The 23,514-nt window shown below is 40.7% G+C and overlaps 1 protein-coding gene across 1 annotated transcript in view; it reads right to left on the bottom strand.

Moving 5' to 3' along the window:
• Positions 1-332: 332 nt before the first annotated feature.
• The window catches only part of muc13b (mucin 13b, cell surface associated), a 33,329-nt gene continuing 10,147 nt past the window's right edge, over positions 333-23,514 (bottom strand). The window contains exons 2-12 of the mRNA XM_036946615.1: positions 21,312-21,731; positions 7,240-7,362; positions 6,636-6,745; positions 5,223-5,281; positions 4,671-4,870; positions 3,306-3,440; positions 3,135-3,177; positions 2,925-2,962; positions 2,645-2,732; positions 2,220-2,478; positions 333-1,540 (exon numbers count right to left, since the gene is read on the bottom strand). Coding sequence (XP_036802510.1) covers positions 1,229-1,540; positions 2,220-2,478; positions 2,645-2,732; positions 2,925-2,962; positions 3,135-3,177; positions 3,306-3,440; positions 4,671-4,870; positions 5,223-5,281; positions 6,636-6,745; positions 7,240-7,362; positions 21,312-21,731 — 1,787 coding nt within the window. The 3' untranslated portion in view covers positions 333-1,228. The remainder of the gene's footprint in view (positions 1,541-2,219; positions 2,479-2,644; positions 2,733-2,924; positions 2,963-3,134; positions 3,178-3,305; positions 3,441-4,670; positions 4,871-5,222; positions 5,282-6,635; positions 6,746-7,239; positions 7,363-21,311; positions 21,732-23,514) is intronic.

Below are 23,514 nucleotides of genomic sequence, written 5' to 3'. Positions count from 1 at the left end.
CAGAAATACTAATAATTCCACCTAAGCATAATTTTAAACACATTTCTAAGATGGAAGTATGTGCCTTTACACTTTACAAACATTATTCAGAAGTGTTATTAAAAATCTTTAGATGCCAATGCGCCCTTGAGCAAGGCACCTGACCCCCCCCCCCCCCCCAGTTCCGGGTGGACCTTGTGTACAATTGTTGAACGATGTGATCTTAATCTTAAAATACAGAACTGCATCCTGACAGCACACATTACATATTTGCAATATGATACAGTCTCACTATTAAAATTCCATTATGTACAGAAACACACAAACTCTGAATGAATAACCAAACGCAGTTGTAAATTGAAAATGGATTTATTTTCCTTCCTTCTTTATTCCAACGAGAGGCCAGTCTCATTTACAAAATGTATTGTGTAAAAGTCATCATACTGAACGGTGTGTCTCATTGAACAATTTGACACACATTCTGTTTATTTATATTGGACTATATTTATATCACATATACAATATGTATTAAGATGGCACATTAAGGATAAAATGTCATTATTTGCTATTTCTAAACCCCGGTGTAGATGTACAAGAGATCAAAATAGACAATGGCGAACCACACCAATAAATTCCCCTAACACCATTTGAACTGGGTTCGTCCATATTCAAATAAATTAACAAGAAACATTTAAAATGACAGACCCATGCAATCATAATATAATGATGATTTAGCACGCCAAACTTGGGCCTTTCACGTTATAACATTTTGCATTGGCATTAACGTAAGATTTGCATGAGTCACAGACTAAGCCCTCATGTATCACACATGAATACAGTATTGGATTGATATTAGAAAAAAACACATTCATTACAGTTCTACAATACAATCAGGACATGAGAATGGATTAACAAATACTTAAAAACATAAGGAAAACTGAGCGACAATACATTAGTAGCCTTTTGGCTACATACATTTCAGGAGCTTGGATACACCGCCCACTCTTGGACAGAATGGACACTGCAACTCAACTATCATTTATTGTACAACAAAAAAAAGATTGATACACAGTGCATAAAAGTTGAGTAGAACATAGGGCAGAATCACAAGTAGGACTATTTAAAAACCATTGTTATTGGTTTCTGATTTCTAAGCATTTGCGTTCTGAAGAAAATGGTATCCTTAATTGACTGTTCCAGTGGGTCTTCAGTTTCTTCTTCCATTGTCGTGTGTAAAGTAAGGGTTGTCCTAGCCTCTGCTCTGGTAGGGGTTGTTGCCCTGACCTCCGCTCTGGTAGGGGTTGTTGCCCTGACCTCCGCTCTGGTAGGCGTTGTTGCTCTGACCTCCGCTCTGGTAGGGGTTGTTGCCCTGACCTCCGCTCTGGTAGGGGTTGTTGCCCTGACCTCCGCTCTGGTAGGCGTTGTTGCTCTGACCTCCGCTCTGGTAGGGGTTGTTGCCCTGACCTCCGCTCTGGTAAGGGTTGTTGCCCTGACCTCCGCTCTGGTAGGGGTTCCTGTTGTTGAAGCTACTTGTGTCATCAGGGTTCTGGTAGCTGCCAATCTAAAACACAAAACATCATCTGTATCTGACAATCTCAGTCCTGGGGGTCTTGGTCTTTACCCAGCAGGAAAAATTTGGCACCAGACATTTTAATGACGTCCTTTTCTGGTTGTAACTAGTGTTCTGGTTGAGAAGACATCATATTACAACCAATACAACATTTCCTAAAAATACACCTTTTTGTGTATACTTTAATGCATAATTAATGTTGAATGCAAGTGCTTGAAATGTTCTTCAATAAATTGTTTTTCGTGGGGTTAAATTGGCCCAGTTCTTTGTACTATTTGGTACTTTATATGTATAGTAACTGACATTTAAATATTTGACAATTTAGCAATAACCCTGCATGAGCATTTCCCTCCCAGAATTCCACACTGACTTTGTGCCACTGATCATATGGATAAATCAGGGGACATGCTGACCATAGACTTGCCTAAAACCGGCTGAGTATTTCGGTTTAGAGGTGGAGACTTCGCTAGTCTCATTAGTAGATTTTCTAACACGTTTACCCCCAGAACTTAATCGAGCATCTGGTGAAATTACGCGAGATGTTAGTTCTGGATGTCCGAGATTAGACATAAAGTAATATTTTGGTAGTTATCTGGCCAGATGAACTCTTGTATCTTCCCCACCCTCCTTTCTCACTCATTCTTCCTCTCTCCCTTCCCGAGGTTCTTACCCCTCCTTTGTCTCCCCTGGTCACCAGTGCCTGTCTGCTACCGCTCTCCGTCATCTCCAGGTTGCTGCCACGGTCCCAGCTGTTGTTGTTGGGCATGGCCCGGGGGATCTTGGGTACGCCCGCAAAACCTGAACTGACATTGGTCACCCCCCCATTGGTTAAGGCCGATGCCCTGAAGTCCTTGGCGGTATAGGGGCTGGTGTAGGTAGGAACCTCAGCGTTCTTCGAGGACTTCTTGGAGGAGCTCTTCTTGGACGTCCTATAGAAGACGACAATACACATAAGATTTCACAACTTCCTTTTATACTCCATTAGGGTCAATCGTGGAATCGTAACAAGATTAAAGATGAAGGTATATATTGAATTGTATTTGATGTGATTCAAATATTATGGTGTAAATGTTGTCCTGCGTGTGTGTGACTCACTTGCGTGCAACTACTGGCAGCATGATTAGTGTGATGAGTAGCAGCGCACCAAGAACAGTCCCGACAATCACCAGAATCAACTTCCATGCTGCAGAGAGACAGAGAGTGAGGGGAGAGATATGTTAAAAAAAAACCTGCCAACACCAGTATACTCAATACCACTATCACAGGAAACACCACATGAAAGGAGAGAACGACACCTATTGCAAAGGCCAGAGGCAGCCTAGTGTCAAATCCTTGGAAGGAAGAATCATACCATAATATGGTATGTTATACTTACATTCATTGCAGTTTAAACCAGAGTAACCAAATGAACAACTGAAAGAAAAAAACATTTTTTAAAATCTTTGCACAGACCAATAATGCAAGTTAACCATTGCACTGTATCCAAACTCCCAGTTGAAAGACATTGTTTACGTGAAAATAGATGTGACTGAATAAATGAATGGATGGGAAATGACTAAATTGATTAAATGTTTTAAGTACTTACTCATTACACACACCGTCCTCTGCTTTCTTCCCACTTTCACAAGCTGCAGACAGAGACGGTAAAGTAAGTCTATCACACAAACACACACACCACCAAGACCCAATCTCTTTTTACCCTCTCTCATACAAACCCCCAGAGTCTATTGTAAGAGGAACAATCGGTGCCACTCACCTTTGCATGTTCTGATAGAGTATTCCGATTTCACGTAATTGTCCTGACAAGTACATTCAGGTCTACCACTGTCAGAAGTACAAGTAGTTGACGTGTCGTCACAAGGTTTCCGATACGAATCACACAGATCGGTTTCTGTATAGACAGTGCCACAGGGAGAGGATTACATACAGTAAGAAAGTACCTCCATTCAGCATTGTGGTTGGGGCAAATAGTGTTCAATTCCATCAATTCAATCAATTTCCTGATATGACGCAATATCCCCCCCCATCATGTCTTCATTACCCCCCCGGAGGCATGAATACATCGCATCCAAAAGACATGACTAAGCATTACAAACATTAGTGACATAGTAATGTGGATAGTGTTCAGAATTCATTGGCTAGTTAACATCATAGTTGCCTAGTCTACTGAATGCTCCAGATGTCTATCAATAGGAGTTTCAGTGACAAACCGATTTCTACTGTTCAACTCCTCTTTTACATATTTTCCTAGAACAGTAATCCTCAATCCTGCTCCTGGAGAGCTGCAGTACTGCAAGTTGGTATTGTAGCTCAGCAGTGAAACACAGGATTCAGCTAGTGAAGGGGTTGAAGATCAGATTAAAAGTTGAATCAAGGTACAAAATTCAGGTACATCTCTCCAGCAACAGGATTTAAGAGGATCAGTACTCTAGTGTGAAGTTACATCATACTACCAATGTCATATGACAGCATCATGATTGTGATTGATTGCATACTTAGTTCTCTGCAGTGGTGTAAAGGACTTAAGTAAAAGTCCTTTATTAAAGTACTACTTAAGTAGTTTTTGGGGTATCTGTACTTTACTATTTATATTTTTGGCAACTTTTACTTCACTACATTCCTAAAGAAAATAATGTACTTTCTACTCCATTCATTTTCCCTGACACCCAAAAGTACTCATTACATTTTGACAGGAAAATGGTCCAATTCACACACTTATCAAGAGAACATCTCTCGTCATCCCTACAGCCTCTGATCTGGTGGACTCACAAATGCTTCATTTGTAAATTATGTCTGAGTGTTGGAGTGTGCCCCTGGCTATCCGTAAATTAAATAAAAACAAGAAAATGATGCTGTCTGGTTTGCCTAATATAAAGAAGTTGAAATGATTTATACTTTAACTTTTGATACTTAAGTAGTATTTTACTCAGTGACTCACTTTTACAGTTATCTTTACATTTACTCAAGTATGACAATTGAGTACTTTTTCCACCACTGATTTTCTGTCTTCCCCTTGACATTCATTGTAGCTATGCTCACAAGATTGCCTCCTAGCTTATGTTAAACCACAGTCATTATACATCAAGGGAATAGTGCGTTACTATTACTATAGGGGACGTACCTTTGTATGCTGCATTTTTAAGTAGATCATTTAAACAAACGGCACCCGTTTTGTCACAGTCTACAATAGCATCCTGTATCGTTCCATTGATGAAGGCTTCTGTGATGACGGAGTCGAGTTTAAAATTGTTCTCCATGGCCACGTTGACACCACCTGACTTGAGTGACCAGATGGTACGGGCCGGACCCTTAGCCATTTTGCTAGGAGGCAAATTAGTGTCAGTGTTTTTAGAATTATGATCATCATGGAACTATCACATACTCATGAAAGTAGTGATAGCAACAGCATCAATCTTCTGTCAATAGTTGTCTTGGGCGTGTGATATCTTCCAAACCAAAATTATACATTATCATGATGGCTATAATAATCTGGACTGACACAATAAATTAGGTTAAAAAAATTAAAGAAGACATTAACTTCAAGGATGAAGGTAGTTTGTTAGAATCAAACCAACAACAAACAAATTGTAGAGTAGCCTATAGCGTGAGTGGTAATGCAAAATGATAGTTTATTGGTAAAAGCAGGGACCACAGTAACTACATTAACACTGACCTGAAATTCAGCACTGTGGAATCAATGTAGCCAAGGTGACTCTGGAAAAGATTCCTCATCTGTATTTTGGACAGACAAATGCTAATAAGTTCACAATATAAATTTACTGGACAGTTCATCATTTTTTGCCTAGTACAGCTAAATAAAGGAGACTGTTTGCTACAAACATTGTCGTAGACGGGGTACGGTTCGATCATGGGGAATCGAATAATTTGACTTCAAATAATCATCTGTGAAATGGCAAACAGCAAAAGGAAAAAGTTAAGATGTAAAACCCACTGAAAAGTTAACGGCAAAAAATGTCCTCAGGCTTCCAGTAAATATCAAGCTTTCTTTTGGATTATATAGCGGTAAAACATGTCTTGTATAAGTTGATTTGAGCATTACATTGATGGGACATTCCAACACTCAATAGATGCTAGTCAGCCTGCAAAGTAAACCTGGGCTTATGGTGGATGACGTCACTACTGACATAATACTTCTAAGGTAAGATCGACTGAAATGGTACATTTCCTGAAGAAATGTGTGTGCTTGCTTCAGCTGTCTAAAACCATTTTTGGTTTGTTTTTATCGTCGTGAGAGAAGTTTTACGTGTAGAAATCAAACTGAATAGCGGCTAAGGAATTTCAATATAGCGAGAATAGCTCTGACTACTTTGTAATGCATGCACACTAACAACCAAAAATAGCTATGCCTCAGAAAACTATACTGTGGCCCAGACTTGCTAGGGACATGCTTCCAATGGTACTAACCACTTCCTACACCAATGTAGTTAATTAGGTGGGTAACCTGACCAGGACCCTAGTCCCTATGACTGCCATTCCAAAACCTGATCCATTACACCAAGAGGGTAAAATCCCTAGGTGCTGTACTAAAGTCGTCGTTATCATATTTTTACATGAGGGTCCATCTTTATTAGCATATTTCGAGGCCATTACAGTAGCTGATACGGACTGAATGATACCCCCACACACATTAAATTGTATCCCATCATGTTAATTAGAAAATGTTTAAAATAGAAGGCAATTCTTTATCAACTTCAACTCATATGTGAGATTAAGGAAGTAAATGAGAATGTTCATACTACTACAGTAGATGTATGTTCACTGATTGAACGGGTCAACATGGATGCTCCTTGGAAGATCAAGTTAACCCATATTTTCTCCTCAGAATTACTGCACTAACTGTTCTGAAAATACCTGCTTGGGAAAATTCTACAGCTTCTACAACCTGGGTTGACTGGGACAGTTTCCAAGGACATAGAAATAAGTGTAATGCAGCTGTTACCCAGCTTACACGTTGTCAAAAATGTCACAAACAGCTTGGTAATGACCTATGTAACATTGCAGAAAAGTTGTGATTTTGAACTACAGCCAGACATACTTAGTGTAAAAAGTATCATATCTATTTTACCATAGTAATTAACTTGTCAGCTGATGTATTGAAACGTTCTGATTGTGGGTTGGTCATGTCATCGATGAAGGTCATACTAGGCAGGGTCAGAGATCCTGGGAAGACCTTGGCTGAAAATCAGAATCAACACATGACAAATACGAATTATAAGCACTTATTGAAAACAGTGGGGATGCAGCATTGTGTTAAAAAGCCCACAGAGGAGATGGTACATGAGATCCAATATACATGTATAGATGCTATAGCTAATATCTTATATCTTTAACTGAGTTTGACTCCTCTAGCCACTGTCATCTAGGTTGCTCTCATTTATGTATTCATACATTTATAAATATATCAATTTATTGGCCAAAACCTAAGCCTATCCGATTGTTTCACGTGGAAGCTAAATACAAATCTCGAACCAGTTTATCCACACTTAACCATACTCAGGACAAAACATTCTCAACTGGTCTTAAATCAGAATAGTTTCTAAAGTTCCTAACTTTTCATTGCAGATGATGAAGCTCTCCTCCCTTCCAATCAGAGCTATTTAGGCCTATATCGCGCTGTCTTCCATGGTATTGTAGCACCCACTAGTGGTGGCAGACAGGAGATTACCCACCTTCCTCACATCGCTTTCTATCCTCAGAGTATTTTTGGCCAGCCAGACAGAGACAGGTGAAGTGGGAGTCATAGCCTGGCTGACAGCTGCTGCCACCTTTGCATGGGTTTGGTGCACAGGGATCTTAAAATCAAAGAGGAACACAGTTCTTCAGAATACACATAGCACTTTGTGATGCATTTATTAATACAAAATAATCTGTGTAGAATAGATGGTACAGAGCAAGTCTTGGGGAGACTTTCTGTCCACTAAACAGCATAATTCCTCTACACCTGGGGGGTACAACTGGTTTGGCTTGATGCATTTCAACGAGGTACAGATTTTTAGCAGAGAAACCAAGGGTGAGTTCGGTTCTATACATTTTTCATTTTCCTATTTTAGTTGTAGTTAAAATGTGATAACAAAAAGTGTAGTTGATATAGTTAATTTTACAAGTGGTTTATATACAGTCGTGGCCAAAAGTTTTGATAATGACACAAACATTAATTTTCACAAAGTCTGCTGCCTCAGTGTTTTGTCAGATGTTACTATGGAATACTGAAGTATAATTACAAGCATTTCACAAGTGTTAAAGGCTTTTATTGACAATTACATGAAGTTGATGCAAAGAGTCAATATTTGCAGTGTTGACCCTTCTTTCTCAAGACCTCTGCAATCCGCCCTGGCATGCTGTCAATTAACTTCTGCGCCACATCCTGACTGATGGCAGCCCATTCTTGCATAATCAATACTTGCATTTTGTCAGAATTTGTGGATTTTGTTTGTCCACCCGCCTCTTGAGGATTGACCACAAATTCTCAATGGGATTAAGGTCTGGGGAGTTTCCTGGCCATGGACCCAAAATATCGATGTTTTCTTCCCGAGCCACTTAGTTAGCACTTTTGCCTTATGGCAAGGTGCTTCATCATGCTGGAAAAGGCCTTGTTCATCACCAAACGGTTCCTGGATGGTTGGGAGAAGTTGATCTCAGAGGATATGTTCATACCATTCTTTATTCGTGGCTATGTTCTTAGGCAAAATTGTGAATGAGCCCACTCCCTTGGCTGAGAAGCAACCCCGCACATGAATGGTCTCAGGATGCTTTACTGTTGGCATGACACAGGACTGATGGTAGCGCTCACCTTGTCTTCTCCAGACAAGCTTTTTTCCGGATGCCCCAAACAATCGGAAAGGGGATTCATCAGAGAAAATGACTTTACCCAGTCCTCAGCAGTCCAATCCCTGTTCCTTTTGCGGAATATCAGTCTGTCCCTGATGTTTTTCCTGGAGAGAAGGGGCTTATTCGCTGCCCTTCTTGACACCAGGCCATCCTCCAAATGTCTTTGCCTCACTGTGCGTGCAGATGCACTCACACCTGCCTGCTGCCATTCCTGAGCAAGCTCTGTACTGGTGGTGCCCCGATCCAGCAGCTGAATAAACTTTAGGAGACGGTCCTGGCGCTTGCTTGTAACGGCCGTTGGCGGTGGAAGAAGGTGAGGACGACCTCGGACTGGGGACCCTAGCAGTGGCCCCCGAATGGACGGGAGATTCCGGCAGCACCGGAGTGAAGGGCGATTCCGGCAACGCCGGAGTGAAGGGTTATTCCGGCAGCTCCGGAATGAAGGGCGGCTCTGGCAGCTCCTGACTGATGGCGGCTCTGGCAGCTCCTGACTAACTGGTGGCTCTGGCAGCTCCTGACTAACTGCCGGCTCTGGCAGCTCCTGACTTGCGGGCGGCTCTAGCAGCTCCTGACTGACGGACGTCTCTGGCAGCTCCTGACTGACGGGCGGCTCTGGCAGCTCAGGACAGACGGGCGGCTCTGGCAGCTCAGGACAGACGGGCGACTCTGGCAGCTCAGGACAGACGAGCGACTCTGGAAGCTCAGGACAGACGAGCGACTCTGGAAGCTCAGGACAGACGGGCGACTCTGGCAGCTCAGGACAGACGGGCGACTCTGGCAGCTCTGGACAGGAGCGAGACTCCGGCAGTGCTGAACAGGAGGGAGCACCTGGAGGAAGGAGACGGATAGACAGCCTGGTGCGTGGGGCTGCCACTGGAGGCCTGGTTCATGGAGGAGGCACCGGATAGACCGGACCGTGGAGGCGCACTGGAGGTCTCGAGCACCGAGCCTGCACAACCCTACCTGGCTGGATACTCCCCGTCGCCAGTCCAGTGCGGAGAGGTGGAAAAGACCGCACTGGGCTGTGCTGGCGAACCGGGGACACCGTGCGTAGGGCTGGTGCCATGTACCCCGGCCCAAGGAGACGCACTGGAGACCAGATGCTATGAGCCGGATTCATGGCACCTGGCTCGATGCCCACTCTAGCCCGGCCGATACGAGACGCTGCTATGTAATGCACCGGGCTATGCCTGCGCACCGGGGACACCGTGCGCCTCACGGCATAACACGGTGCCTGCCCGGTCCACCTCTCTCTACAGTAAGCATGGGGAGTTGGCGCAGGTCTCCTACCTGACTTAGCAACACTCCCCGGGCTGCCTCTCGTGCCTGTTGCGCTGCCGTGTTCGTGACGCCATTTCCATTCTCCTGTAACCCTCCTCGCACTGCTCCAGAGAATCCCAGGCGGGCTCCGGCACTCTCCCTGGGTCAACCGACCACATTTCTATTTCGTCCCAAGTTGTCACATAGTCCAGATCTCGCTGCTTGGTCCTTGATTGGTGGGTGATTCTGTAACGGCCGTTGGCGGTGGAAGAAGGTGAGGACAAATGTGCAGCGTGGTAAGTGTCCATATTTTTTATTTTTTATTTTATTAAAAATGTGAGGGTGGATCAGCTTAATATTGCGGAAAGAATGTTGCTTCCAATGTAATTGTCTGCATAATTTCCAACCGCCCATTTTTTTGGGGTAAATATATATATCCATACACATATGCATATATATACACATACAGTGCCTTGCGAAAGTATTCGGCCCCCTTGAATTTTGCGACCTTTTGCCACATTTCAGGCTTCAAACATAAAGATATAAAACTGTATTTTTTTGTGAAGAATCAACAACAAGTGGGACACAATAATGAAGTGGAACGACATTTATTGGATATTTCAAACTTTTTTAACAAATCAAAAACTGAAAAATTGGGTGTGCAAAATTATTCAGCCCCCTTCAGTTAATACTTTGTAGCGCCACCTTTTGCTGCGATTACAGCTGTAAGTCGCTTGGGGTATGTCTCTATCAGTTTTGCACATCGAGAGACTGACATTTTTTCCCATTCCTCCTTGCAAAACAGCTCGAGCTCAGTGAGGTTGGATGGAGAGCATTTGTGAACAGCAGTTTTCAGTTCTTTCCACAGATTCTCGATTGGATTCAGGTCTGGACTTTGACTTGGCCATTCTAACACCTGGATATGTTTATTTTTGAACCATTCCATTGTAGATTTTGCTTTATGTTTTGGATCATTGTCTTGTTGGAAGACAAATCTCCGTCCCAGTCTCAGGTCTTTTGCAGACTCCATCAGGTTTTCTTCCAGAATGGTCCTGTATTTGGCTCCATCCATCTTTCCATCAATTTTAACCATCTTCCCTGTCCCTGCTGAATAAAAGCAGGCCCAAACCATGATGCTGCCACCACCATGTTTGACAGTGGGGATGGTGTGTTCAGCTGTGTTGCTTTTACGCCAAACATAACATTTTGCATTGTTGCCAGAAAGTTCAATTTTGGTTTCATCTGACCAGAGCACCTTCTTCCACATGTTTGGTGTGTCTCCCAGGTGGCTTGTGGCAAACTTTAAACAACACTTTTTATGGATATCTTTAAGAAATGGCTTTCTTCTTGCCACTCTTCCATAAAGGCCAGATTTGTGCAATATACGACTGATTGTTGTCCTATGGACAGAGTCTCCCACCTCAGCTGTAGATCTCTGCAGTTCATCCAGAGTGATCATGGGCCTCTTGGCTGCATCTCTGATCAGTCTTCTCCTTGTATGAGCTGAAAGTTTAGAGGGACGGCCAGGTCTTGGTAGATTTGCAGTGGTCTGATACTCCTTCCATTTCAATATTATCGCTTGCACAGTGCTCCTTGGGATGTTTAAAGCTTGGGAAATATTTTTGTATCCAAATCCGGCTTTAAACTTCTTCACAACAGTATCTCGGACCTGCCTGGTGTGTTCCTTGTTCTTCATGATGCTCTCTGCGCTTTTAACGGACCTCTGAGACTATCACAGTGCAGGTGCATTTATACGGAGACTTGATTACACACAGGTGGATTGTATTTATCATCATTAGTCATTTAGGTCAACATTGGAACATTCAGAGATCCTCACTGAACTTCTGGAGAGAGTTTGCTGCACTGAAAGTAAAGGGGCTGAATAATTTTGCACGCCCAATTTTTCAGTTTTTGATTTGTTAAAAAAGTTTGAAATATCCAATAAATGTCATCCACTTCATGATTGTGTCCCACTTGTTGTTGATTCTTCACAAAAAAATACAGTTTTATATCTTTATGTTTGAAGCCTGAAATGTGGCAAAAGGTCGCAAAATTCAAGGGGGCCGAATACTTTCGCAAGGCACTGTATATACATACACATACCTATATAGACATACATACTTTTTAAAAGAATATACCTTTATTATTATTCCCCGCAAACCCTTACCGCCGATCCCCCAATTGAAGTAAACTAATAAACACTTATGCATCTACCTTCAATCCATACATCTTATACACATTCTACAGACACAGTCTACTTTACAATAGTTCTCTCTTGTTTGTTCTTAGTCCTTCCTCTATTTCTGATGTCCATCCAGTTTGATTTCTATTTGTAACTATGCTATTTCACAAAAGTTCCGAACCTATATTCATTTTACAGATCCCGTATATTTTACATTGTTTATCTTGTTATTAGTCCCACCCTTCAGCTCCATTCAACCCCTCCCATTTGTCTCTCAACATCATCCATTTCGGATTTCTACATGCCATATATTTATCAACTGTGCTGTGATGCTTCACAAAAGAATTGAACCTTCCTATTCTCATAGCTTCTACAGATTGTAAATGTAAAATTTTTTTTTTTGCTAAAATAATTATTATATTATTGATTGATTGATTGACTATGGCTTTTCAAATCACCCAGTATTGCTATCTGTAGTGTTAGTTCTAAGGCAAATGTTGCAATTCTTCAGCCATTCCTGGACCTGTGACCAAAAATGAGTTACATATGGACAATACCAAAATAAATGATCTAATGACTCTGCCTCCTCACAGCAGAATCTGCAGAGCTGGGAAGATTGTATATATATATAACATTCTACTAGTTGCAAGAATTTTGTATAGTAATTTATATTGAAAAAAGTTTTGAACCCGCCGTTGTTGTGCGTATCAGTTCATAAACCATGTGCCATGGAATGGGTACATCGAAAATCTCTTCCCAACTATTTTACAATTTATATGGCACAGCTGTCAGTTTTTTAGGTCCTTGAATGAAATTGGTATGTTTTTATTTATCACACTTTTCTTTAACCGTTTATGTTCTTTAATACAAGGCCGACATACAAGTTCCTTATTTTTTTCCCCTTCTACTTGCCTCTTCCATTTTTGTGGTAATGCTGCAATTAATTGGTTGTAATTTTGGGTAGAGCAGACATTTCCATATGTTTGTGTTAGCTGCATGTGTGACATAACTCCACCAGTCCTATTTATGATATCATTCACAAAAATTATACTTAAAAAAATATATATATTTCTTCAGTAAAAACAGTTTTTTTTAATCAATAAGTATATTTGAATTTAACCACAATATTTGTTGTACTATTTGTTCCGTCCTTTCAGGTGGATTAAACTGAAATTGCAACCAACTTTCCAAGGCTTGTTTAAAAAATAAAGATATTTTGGAGATTATTTCCTTTTCAAACAACCGAAAGTGACCAGGTGTAATTTGAATAGGGGAAAAGGCCCTTCCTGAATATAGGATGAGACATTCGTACCAATTGACTAGAGAACCAGTTTGGATTTAAGTATAACTTTTGTATGACTGATGTCTTTAGTGAGAGGTCTAATGCCTTAATATTTAATCATTTCTGCCCACCGAATTCATATTCGTTATATAAATAGGACCTTTTAATTTTTTTGCCGTTCCAAATAAAATTGAATATTTTTTGTTCATATAATTTAAAAAGCAGGTCACTAGGTGTAGGCAAAACCATAAGCAAATAGGTCAACTGTAATATAACTAAGGAGTTAATCAGGGTGATTTTTCCAAGTATTTTCCTTTCCATGGTAGCAAGATCTTATCTATTTTTGCTAACTTTCTACAAACATTTATTGGAGTGAGATCATTTCTTTCTTTTGGGATTTGTATACCGAGTATGTCCACATCTCCGTCAGACCATTTAATTGGTAAACTACATGGTAATGTAAAACGTGCATTTTTTTGTGATCCAATACGTAATATGGTACATTTATCACAATTTGGTTTTAATCCAGAGAGGATAGCAAAAGTATCTAGATCCTCTAAGAGGCCGTGGAGAGACTCCAATTGTGGTTTTAAAAGAAAACATGAATCATCAGCGTACAATGACACCTTCGTTTTTAAGCCACGGATTTCTAATCCCTTAATATTATTGTTTGATCTAATCTTTGCAGCTAACATTTCGATGGGAATAATAAATAGATATGCCGATAGTGGACAACCTTATTTTACTCCTCTAGATAGCTTAAAACTTTCTGAGATGTAGCCATTATTTACTATTTTACACCTAGGGTTACTATACATAACCTTAACCAATTTTATAAGAGATTCCCCAAAATTGAAATATTCTAGGCATTTATATATAAACTCCAGTCGTACTTTATCAAAAGCCTTTTCAAAATCAGCTATGAAAACCAGGCCTGGTGTCCCCGATATTTCATAGTGTTCTATTGTTTCCAGTACTTGTCTTATATTATCTCCAATGTATCGTCCTTGTAAAAAAGCTGTCTGATTAGGATGAATAATATCTGACAATACTTTTTTAATTCTATGTGCCAAGCATTTTGCTAGGATTTTTGCATCACAACACTGAAGTGTAAGAAGTCTCCAATTTTTTAAATGGACTGTATCTTTATATATACCACTTGGGTCCTGTTTCAGTAATAATGATATCAAACCTTCTTGTTGCATGTCTGATAATCTACCATTTATATATGAGTGGTTAAAACAAGCCAATAATGGTCCTTTGAGTATACCCCCAAAAAATGTGTATACTTCCACTGGTATGCCATCCAGCCCTGGAGTTTTCCCATCCTTAAAGGTCCCAATTGCCTCAAGCAGTTCCTCCTCTGTAATTTGGCCATCACATGAGTCTTTCTGTACAGATATTAATTTTACATTATTATTTTGAAAAAAATCCATACAATTAGTTTCAGTTAGTGGAGATGGAGGCGTCTGAAATGAAAACATATTCTTAAAGTACTTTACTTCCTCTTTCAAAATATAATTTGGTGAATCATGCGTGACTCCATCATTTGTAAGAAGTTTTAATAAAAAATGTTGGTAGCATTTCTATATTGAAGATTGAAAAAGAATTTGGTGCATTTTTCCCCATATTTCACCCAGTTCGCTTTATTTTTATAATATATTACACTAGATCTTTCTTGAATAAGTTCCTCCATTTATTTTTGTTTTTCCTCTAACTTATTCTGTGCCCATATTTTTAATAAAGTAATTGAACACTGAACAAAAACAACAAAGTGAACGAACGAAACCGAAACAGTTCTGTCTGGTGCAGATACAAACACTCAACAGAAAACAATCATCCCACAACTCAAGAGTGAAAAGAGGCTACCTAAGTATGGGTCTCAATCAGGGACAACAATTGACAGCTGCCTCTGATTGAGAACCATACCAGGCCAAATACAGAAATACCAAATCATAGAAAAAAGAACAGACTGCCCACCCAACTAACGCCCTGACCATACTAAAACAAAGACATAACAAAAGAACTAAGGTCAGAACGTGACATTGCTGGACTTTCTTGGGCACCCTGAAGCCTTCTTCACAACAATTGAACCGCTCTCCTTAAAGTTCTTGATGATCCGATAAATGGTTGATTTAGGTGCAATCTTACTAGCAGCAATATCCTTGCCTGTGAAGCCCTTGTTGTGCAAAGCAATGATGACAGCACATGTTTCCTTGCAGGTAACCATATTTGACAGAGGAAGAACAATGATTCCAAGCACCACCCTGCTTTTGAAGCTTCCGGTCTGTTATTCGAACTCAATCAGCATGACAGAGTGATCTCCAGCCTTGTCCTCATCAACACTCACACCTGTGTTAACGAGAGAATCACTGACATGATGTCAGCTGGTCCTTTTGTGGCAGGGCTGAAATGCAGTGGAAATGGTTTTGGGGGATTCAGGACATTTGCATGTCAAAGAGAGACTTTGCAATTCATCTGATCACTCTTCATAACATTCTGGAGTATATGCAAATTGCCATCATACAAACTGAGGCAGCAGACTTTGTGAAAATTCATATTTGTGTCATTCTCAAAACTTTTGACCACGAATGTATAAGCTGTCACCATTTACTTTTGTCTTTTTACATGTTGCAAATAAAGGTTTGTGCAAATAAATGTTTGGTTACATTTGCAACAGTACGTACTAATTAAGGTTTCTTAAGTGCTCTTGAAATTGCCAGCAGCATATCACCCTGCTCCCAAATCACTGCTGGCTTGCCTTTGAAGCTAAGCAGTATCAGTCCTGGTCGGTCCCTGGATGGGAGACCAGATGCTGCTGGAAGTGGTGTTGGAAGGCCAGTAGGGGGCACTCTTCAATCTGGTCAAAGGAGATCCAAATTCCCCAGGGCAGTGAAGTTATCATAGCCCTGCGTAGGGTGCCTTTTTGTCTGATGGAATGTTAAAACGGGTGTCCTGACTCATCGTAAGAGTAAAGATGATAACCCTGGTGTCCTGGCTAAACTCCCAATCTGGCCCTCATACCATCATGGCCACCTAATCATCCCCAGCATCCAATTGTCTCATTCATCCCCTCTCCTCCTCCCTGTAACTATTCCAAAGGTCGTTGCTGTAAAAAATGATATGTTCTCAATCAACTTACCTGGTAAAATAAGTGTAAATAAATAATTAAAATGTTGCACACAGTTATTCAACTTTCATTGGGGTCCGTTTGCTTCTGGTGCTCGGGGTGTCCCTCAGGGTGACTACGCACTGCTTTTCAAATGTGGCCCACATAGCAATAGTCATGCACACCGTACACAATTGCCATGTTAGCCACAATAATAACTTTCTTCTGCTGGTTGATCAAAACAGCACCATTACCAAATACTTAAAATGTTTACTGCATTTCCTTCATCCTAAAAACAGCCTTTGTGTGTGCACTTCCCAGCCTATCAGTGGCATCAATTAATCAAAGCAAAATGGAAAACCAACACGACTGCCGAACTCGAGGGCTGAGTTATGAGTTACTGATTTAAGTATGGAACAGCAAGAGGATCTGCCCCTCCCAACCTTCAAGCTATTCTCAAACCCTAATCCCCAACCCGAGCACGCCGTTCTGACAATTTCAGTGAGTTTACATACACTAAGTTGAGTATGCCTTTAAACAGCTTGGAAAATTCCAGAAAATGATGTCATGGCTTTAGAAGTTTCTTTAGAAGTCTCTAATTGACATCATTTGAGTCAATTGGAGGTGTACCTGTGGATGTATTTCAAGGCCTACCTTCAAACTCAGTGCCTCTTTGCTTGACATCATGGGAAAATCAAAAGAAATCAGCCAAGTCCTCAGAAAAAAAATTGTAGACCTCCACTAGTCTGGTTCATCCTTGGGAGCAATTTCCAAACGCCTGTAGGTACCAGATTCATCTGTGCAAACAATAGTACGCAAGTATAAACACTGTGGGACCACACCGCCGTCATATCGCTCAGAAAGGAGACGCGTTCTGTCTCCTACAGATGAACATGGTGCGAAAAGTGCAAATAAATCCCAGAACAACAGCAAAGGACCCTGTGAAGATGCTGGAGGAAACCGGTACAAAAATATCTATATCCACAATAAAACGAGTCCTATATCGACATAACTTGAAAGGCCGCTCAGCAAGGAAGAACCAAGTTTGTAAATGCACAAGGAAACAAAGATCGTACTTTTTGGAGAAATATCCTCTGGTCTGATGAAACAAAAATAGAACAATTTGGTCATAATGACCACCGGTATGTTTGGAGGAAAAAGGGGGAGACCTGCAAGCCGAAGAACACCATCCCAACCGTGAAGCACAGGAGTGGCAGCATCATGTTGTGGGGGTGCTTTTCTGCAGGAGGGACTGGTGCACTTCACAAAATAGATGGCGTCATGAGGTAGGAAAATTATGTTGGTATATTGAAGGAACATCTGAAGACGTAGTCAGGAAGTTAATGCTTGGTCGCAAATGGGTCTTCCAAATAGACAATGACCCCAAGCATACTTCCAAAGTTGTGGCAAAATGGCTAAAGGACAACAAAGTCAAAGTATTGGAGTGGCCATCACAAAGCCCTGACCTCAATCCTATAGAAAATGTGTGGGCAGAACTGAAAAAGCATGTGCAAGCAAGGAGGCCTACAAACCTGACTCAGTAACACCAGCTCTGACAGGAGGAATGGGCCATAATTCACCCAACTTATTGTGGGAAGCTTGTTACCAAATACTAGTTGAGTGTATGTAAACTTCTGACCCACTGGGAAAGTGATGAAATAAATAAAAGCTGAAATAAATCATTCTCTCAACCATTATTCTGACATTTCACATTCTTAAAATAAAGTGGTGATTCTAACTGACCTAAAATAGGGAATTTTTACTTGTATTAAATGTCAGGAATTGTGAAAAACTGAGTTTAAATGTATTTGGCTAAGGTGTATGTAAACTTCCGACTTCAATTGTATCTTAAGATGAATGCACTAACTGTAAGTCACTCTGGACAAGAGCGTCTGCTAAATGACTAAAATTAAAAAGATATATACACACAAGTGGCACTTACTCAAATTAGTTTGAATTACTGCAGCTTTCAATTAGCCTATATTGCACGCGACACACAATTCTGCTGGTTATATATTTAAGCAATAAGGCAAGAGGGGGTGTGGTATATTGGCCAATATACCATGGCTAAGGACTGTTTTAATGCTCAACGTGAAGGGGAGTGTCTGGATACAGCCCTTAGCCATGGTATATTGGCCATCTACCACAAACCCCCGGAGGTGCCTTATTGCTATTCTAAACTGGTTACCAACATAAATAGAACAGTAAACAAATGGAATATTGTCTGATATACTCATGGCTGAAATGCTGTTTAAACCAATCAGCATCCAGGACCCAAACTGCCGGGTTTATCATTTTAAATTCCACTGCAAGTACTGTGATATGGCATTTTTTGCAAGCAAATTTTTAGCACAGATTCTGTTACTTGAAACCTTACTATTTGCTCTAAAATAGGAGTTGTAATGATATGTTTTGTAACTATTTACTTGCATTAATTTATTACAATTTATAAAAACGTTAATAAATAAGCCATTATAAATGCTTAAAAATGGTTTGTATATTATTATGTATCCTTGCAATGCAGTACTTACAAATGCCTAATAAATATGTATAAATGTTTACAAATAACAAAATAATGTATTTTGTAGTTGAATACTGTAGTTGAATACTTGTTATACAGAGTGTATTAATGCTGTAAAAAAGTAAATCATTTTTATATTTTAGTCATTTAGCAGATGCTCTTATCCAGAGTGATTTACAGGAGCAATTAGTGTTAAGTGCCTTGATCAAGGGCACAGAACAATTTTTCATCTAGTCGGCTTGGAGGTTTGAACCAGCAACCTTTCGGTTACTGGCCCAATGCTCTTAACCTTTAGGCTACCTGCCACGACACCAGGTGTCAATTATTCATCTGTGAATCCTGAAAATTATGAACAAAATTTAATTACCTTTTTAAATTCTTACTCTGAAAATGATGTACATAAAAAAAAAATATCCAAAGTGGGATATCATATCACCATTTAAGATTGACAATGGGGCACTCATTTTGGATTTTAATATTGAATTGGCTATGCCCATAATGGGTAGTAACTACCGTGTTTTAGGTTATTGTCCTGCTGAAAGGTGAATTCATCTCCCAGTGTCTGGTGGAAAACAGACTGAACCAGGCTTTCCTCAAGGATTTTGTCTGTGTTCAGCTCCATTCCGTTTCTTTTTTATCTTAAAAAACTCCCCAGTCATTAACGATTACAAGCATACAAGATGCAGCCACCACTATGCTTGAAAATATGGGAGAGTGGTACTCAGTAATGTGTTGTATTGGATTTGCCCCGAACATAACACTTTGTATTCAGGACAAAAAGTTCAACAAAAAGTTACAGACACATTTTTTGCAGTGTTACTTTAGTGCCCTGTCGCAAACAAGATGCATGTTTTGGAATATTTTTTATTCTGTATTCTTCCTTCTTTAATTAGGTTAGTATTGTGGAGTAACTACAATGTTATTGATCCATCCTCAGTTTTCTTCTATCACAGCGGTTGAACTCTGTTTTAAAAAGTCACCATTGGCCTCATGGTGAAATCCCTTAGCGGTTTCCTTCCTCTCCGGCAACTGAGTTATTGTTATTAGCAGGTAGACTAGTGGTTAGAGCGTTGGACCAGTAACCAAAAGGTTGCTAGATTGAATCCCAGAGCTGACAAGTAAAAAAATCTGTCATTCTGCCCCTGAACAAGGCAGTTAAACCACTGTTCCTAGGCCATCATTGTAAATAAGAATTTGTTCTTACCTGAATTGCCTAGTTAAATAAAGGTTAAATAAAATAAAGTACCAACATGTGCCCATCTTTGCGAGGCATTGGAAAACCTCCCTTGCTTTGTTGTTGAATCTGTGTTTGAAATTCACTGTTCAACTGAGGGATCTTACAGGAAATTGTATGTGTGGGGTACAGAGATGAAGTAGTCCTTCAAAAATCATGTTCAACACTATTATTACACACAGAGTGAGTCCATGCAACTTATTATATGACTTGTTAACCACAGTTTTATTCATGAATTTATTTAGGCTTGCCATAAGAAAGGGGATGAATACTTTTTGACTCAAGACATTTCAGCTTTTCATTTTTAAAATGTCACTGTTGCATTATGGGTTATTGTGTGTGGGCAAGTGACAAAACATCTACATTTAATCCATTTTAAATTCAGGCTGTAACACAACAAAATTTGGAAAAAGTCAAGTGGTGTGAATACATTCTGAAGGCGCTGTATATGTGCATTGAAATAATTTCCTGAAATCTAATCATGTCACCAGATAACTTTGCTAGGTCTGATAATGGTGTTAACCCAATCCATATCCTATTTCAGTCAATTTAGGGAGCTGCCATTCTGTCATCTAAACAACTAAGTCACTGATGTCTAGAGGGCAGCAATGAAAATGGGTTGTAATTGCCTTGCCGTCACAGATTGAAAAATATACTCCGCTATCCATAGTCTGGAATTTCTGATGCTCAGTGACTCTAGCTTTTGTTTTATCGTCTAGCTTTGGTTTCAGTAATTGCTAAAGTTAAACATTTTCCATCAGCCTGTCAAGGTATGCGTGAAGGGCTGTAGGAAGTCAGGTGCAGTAGAGGAGATATTTGGTAGTAAAACTGAGCCTTTTATTTGGCAAACCAAAAGCACACGGCACAAACGAACACGAAATACAAATACAGGTTGAACATAACCCAGCGCAACCAGCCTAACGTGCGCATACTGTACGTGAAAACAGATAAACAATACCACACAAAGACATGGAGGAAATAGAGGGTTAAATACACAACACATAATGAGGGAAATGAGATACAGGTGTGTGGGAAAACGAGACAAAACAAATGGAAAATGAAAAATGGATCGGCATTGGCTAGAAGACTGGCGACGTCGACCGCCGAACACCGCCCGAACAAGGAGAGGCATCAACTTTGGCAGAAGTTGTGACACAGCCATTATAATTTCTACAAGCTATATGGCTTTAGTCATTTAATTCATTTTTTTTAAAGAAAAAAATCTTACCAAGCCAACATGACGGCCCATATGAAATTGGCCCTGCTGTTTGACACCCTTGGTCATGGAAAAACAAGAAGGATAGCTGGACGACTAATGAGCCTACCTGATTTTGATGGTGTTGTAGTGGCCTCCGGTGTTGGTGTTGGTGCCGCAGTAGATGGGGGAGCCGCAGTAGACGGAGGAGCCGCAGTAGACGGAGGAGCCGCAGTAGACGGAGGAGCCGCAGTAGACGGGGGAGCCGCAGTAGACGGAGGAGCCGCAGTAGACGGGGGAGCCGCAGTAGACGGGGGAGCCGCAGTAGACGGGGGAGCCGCAGTAGACGTGGGAGCCTCAGTAGACGTGGGAGCCGCAGCAGTAGACGTGGGAGCCGCAGTAGACGTGGGAGCCTCAGTAGACGTGGGAGCCTCAGTAGACGTGGGAGCCTCAGTAGACGTGGGAGCCTCAGTAGACGTGGGAGCCGCAGCAGTAGACGTGGGAGCCGCAGTAGACGTGGGAGTCGCAGTAGCCGTGGGAGTCGCAGTAGCTGGGGGTTCAGAATTGGGATTAGTGTCTGAAGGGTATAGATTAAAAAAAGATTAAAGTGCAATTGCACCACTTTTCAAAACCTGCAATGATTTTTTTTGCCAATTCAGTGTCACAGCAAATCTCGTATTGTTTGAAAATCACTGTTTTTACTTTTGATGTCATTGAGTAAAACATTTTAACTTCATATTTTTAACTACAAAACTTAGAAATGCGGCGTTTTCACATATGTAGAAACTGGTATTGGTATTGTACTGGAGATAATGAATATGAGGTTGAAAAGTGATGGAATTGCCCTTTAAGATAATTACTGTAGCAAAAACAACATTCAGTGGCTGACTAGAAAGGTCTGTGTCCCTTTAAAAAGTTGACACTAGTTTTTACTGCAGCTAATGTATAATCTGTTACAAAAATGTTTTAATTCTAAGAAATTCTATATAATGAAATTGAACAGGAAATATTGTCGATGGTCAGGTACTGTGACGGGTAGAGAAGACCAGTTCATTCTTGATTTACTGTCACACAATGGAAACAAGGCTGTACTGCCACAGCCAGACTCTCTTCCTCCCCTCTCTAATCAGCCCAGCTGGGAAGACTCCCACAACGTACTGGCATGGGCCCTGGAAAAACATTGAGTCTTCCTATCCTCTATGTTCCACCCTAGCCCAATATGGTTTCTCCCCCTTCTCCCTGAGGTGACGGTATCTATTCATTCACTCCCCCTCAAGGATTTCAAAGAATTGGACTGGTGTAAGAAATATGGTAGACACTTGAACAAGTGCACACTTCAGGTAGAAGGGGTGTGGGAAGAACCCTTATCCAATGTCCCTTAGGTATTTCTGTAGAGCTAAAGGCTTGGACAGGTGTAACTCAGTCAAAAAGGTGAAAGTACAATATTGCTTATACCTATCTAATCCTTTCAGATCTACATGAAGTGCCTAAAGGTAGGGCCTATGGGTCAATTCGGATTTCAGAAAAGTTCTCCACCCTCCCCACCATATTTCCCTCCACCAAACCTGAAAGTCATAATATAGCACGTCAATAACACGGTTGCCAAACACAGGATGTGTCCACTTCAGCAGACTGCGTCACCTTGATCATAAAACCATCGGGATGATAAACATTGCGTTATGTTTAAGTTTCAGGTGAAATCCAGCAAGCTGTGAACAAATAAAAGTACAGCATTGGGCATGTAACAGTTAACACGACAAACTAAGTCCATATACAGTATAGGCTAGGTCCCTCTGCGAATTAAGCCATTGCTACTTAATGCTACGATAAAATCTATAATATGCCATTCATTTGGATAATTGTAGTCGGCAGGATAAGACAGATCCAAGTTCACCAAGATAGATAGACACTGATTAAACGGTCATATGTCATAACTGAAGCAGACACCAACCCCTACACACAGACAATGCAGACACAAACACCCACATCCTTTCATTCACTGTCCACCGTGATGCTCTTGCAGAACAGCAGCAGCAAGGAATAGGGTCTTTATTTGGAGTCTTGTGGGTTCAGCTCTTGACTGTATACAGCTCAACCCTGTCCCAAGAGAACTACAGGGGCCCCTGAAAGAGAACAAAGCTATCCAACCAGCAACACTTGAGGCACCTGGCTAAAGTTTCACTCTATATGCCTACTCTGTCAGAGGAAACATATTTACGGGTATCACTCAGAGAAAAAGCAGGTAATGTAATAAAATACACAAGAGTCCACTGTCCAAGGCCATAACTACTAGGCGTAGACAATGCCATTATTTGTACTGTAGGTAGGTAACC

Source organism: Oncorhynchus mykiss, chromosome 16 (genome assembly GCF_013265735.2).
Source record: "Oncorhynchus mykiss isolate Arlee chromosome 16, USDA_OmykA_1.1, whole genome shotgun sequence".
Classification (NCBI taxonomy): domain Eukaryota; kingdom Metazoa; phylum Chordata; class Actinopteri; order Salmoniformes; family Salmonidae; genus Oncorhynchus; species Oncorhynchus mykiss.
Note: the sequence above shows the minus strand (reverse complement) of the source record. Positions and strands in the feature narration are given on the sequence as shown.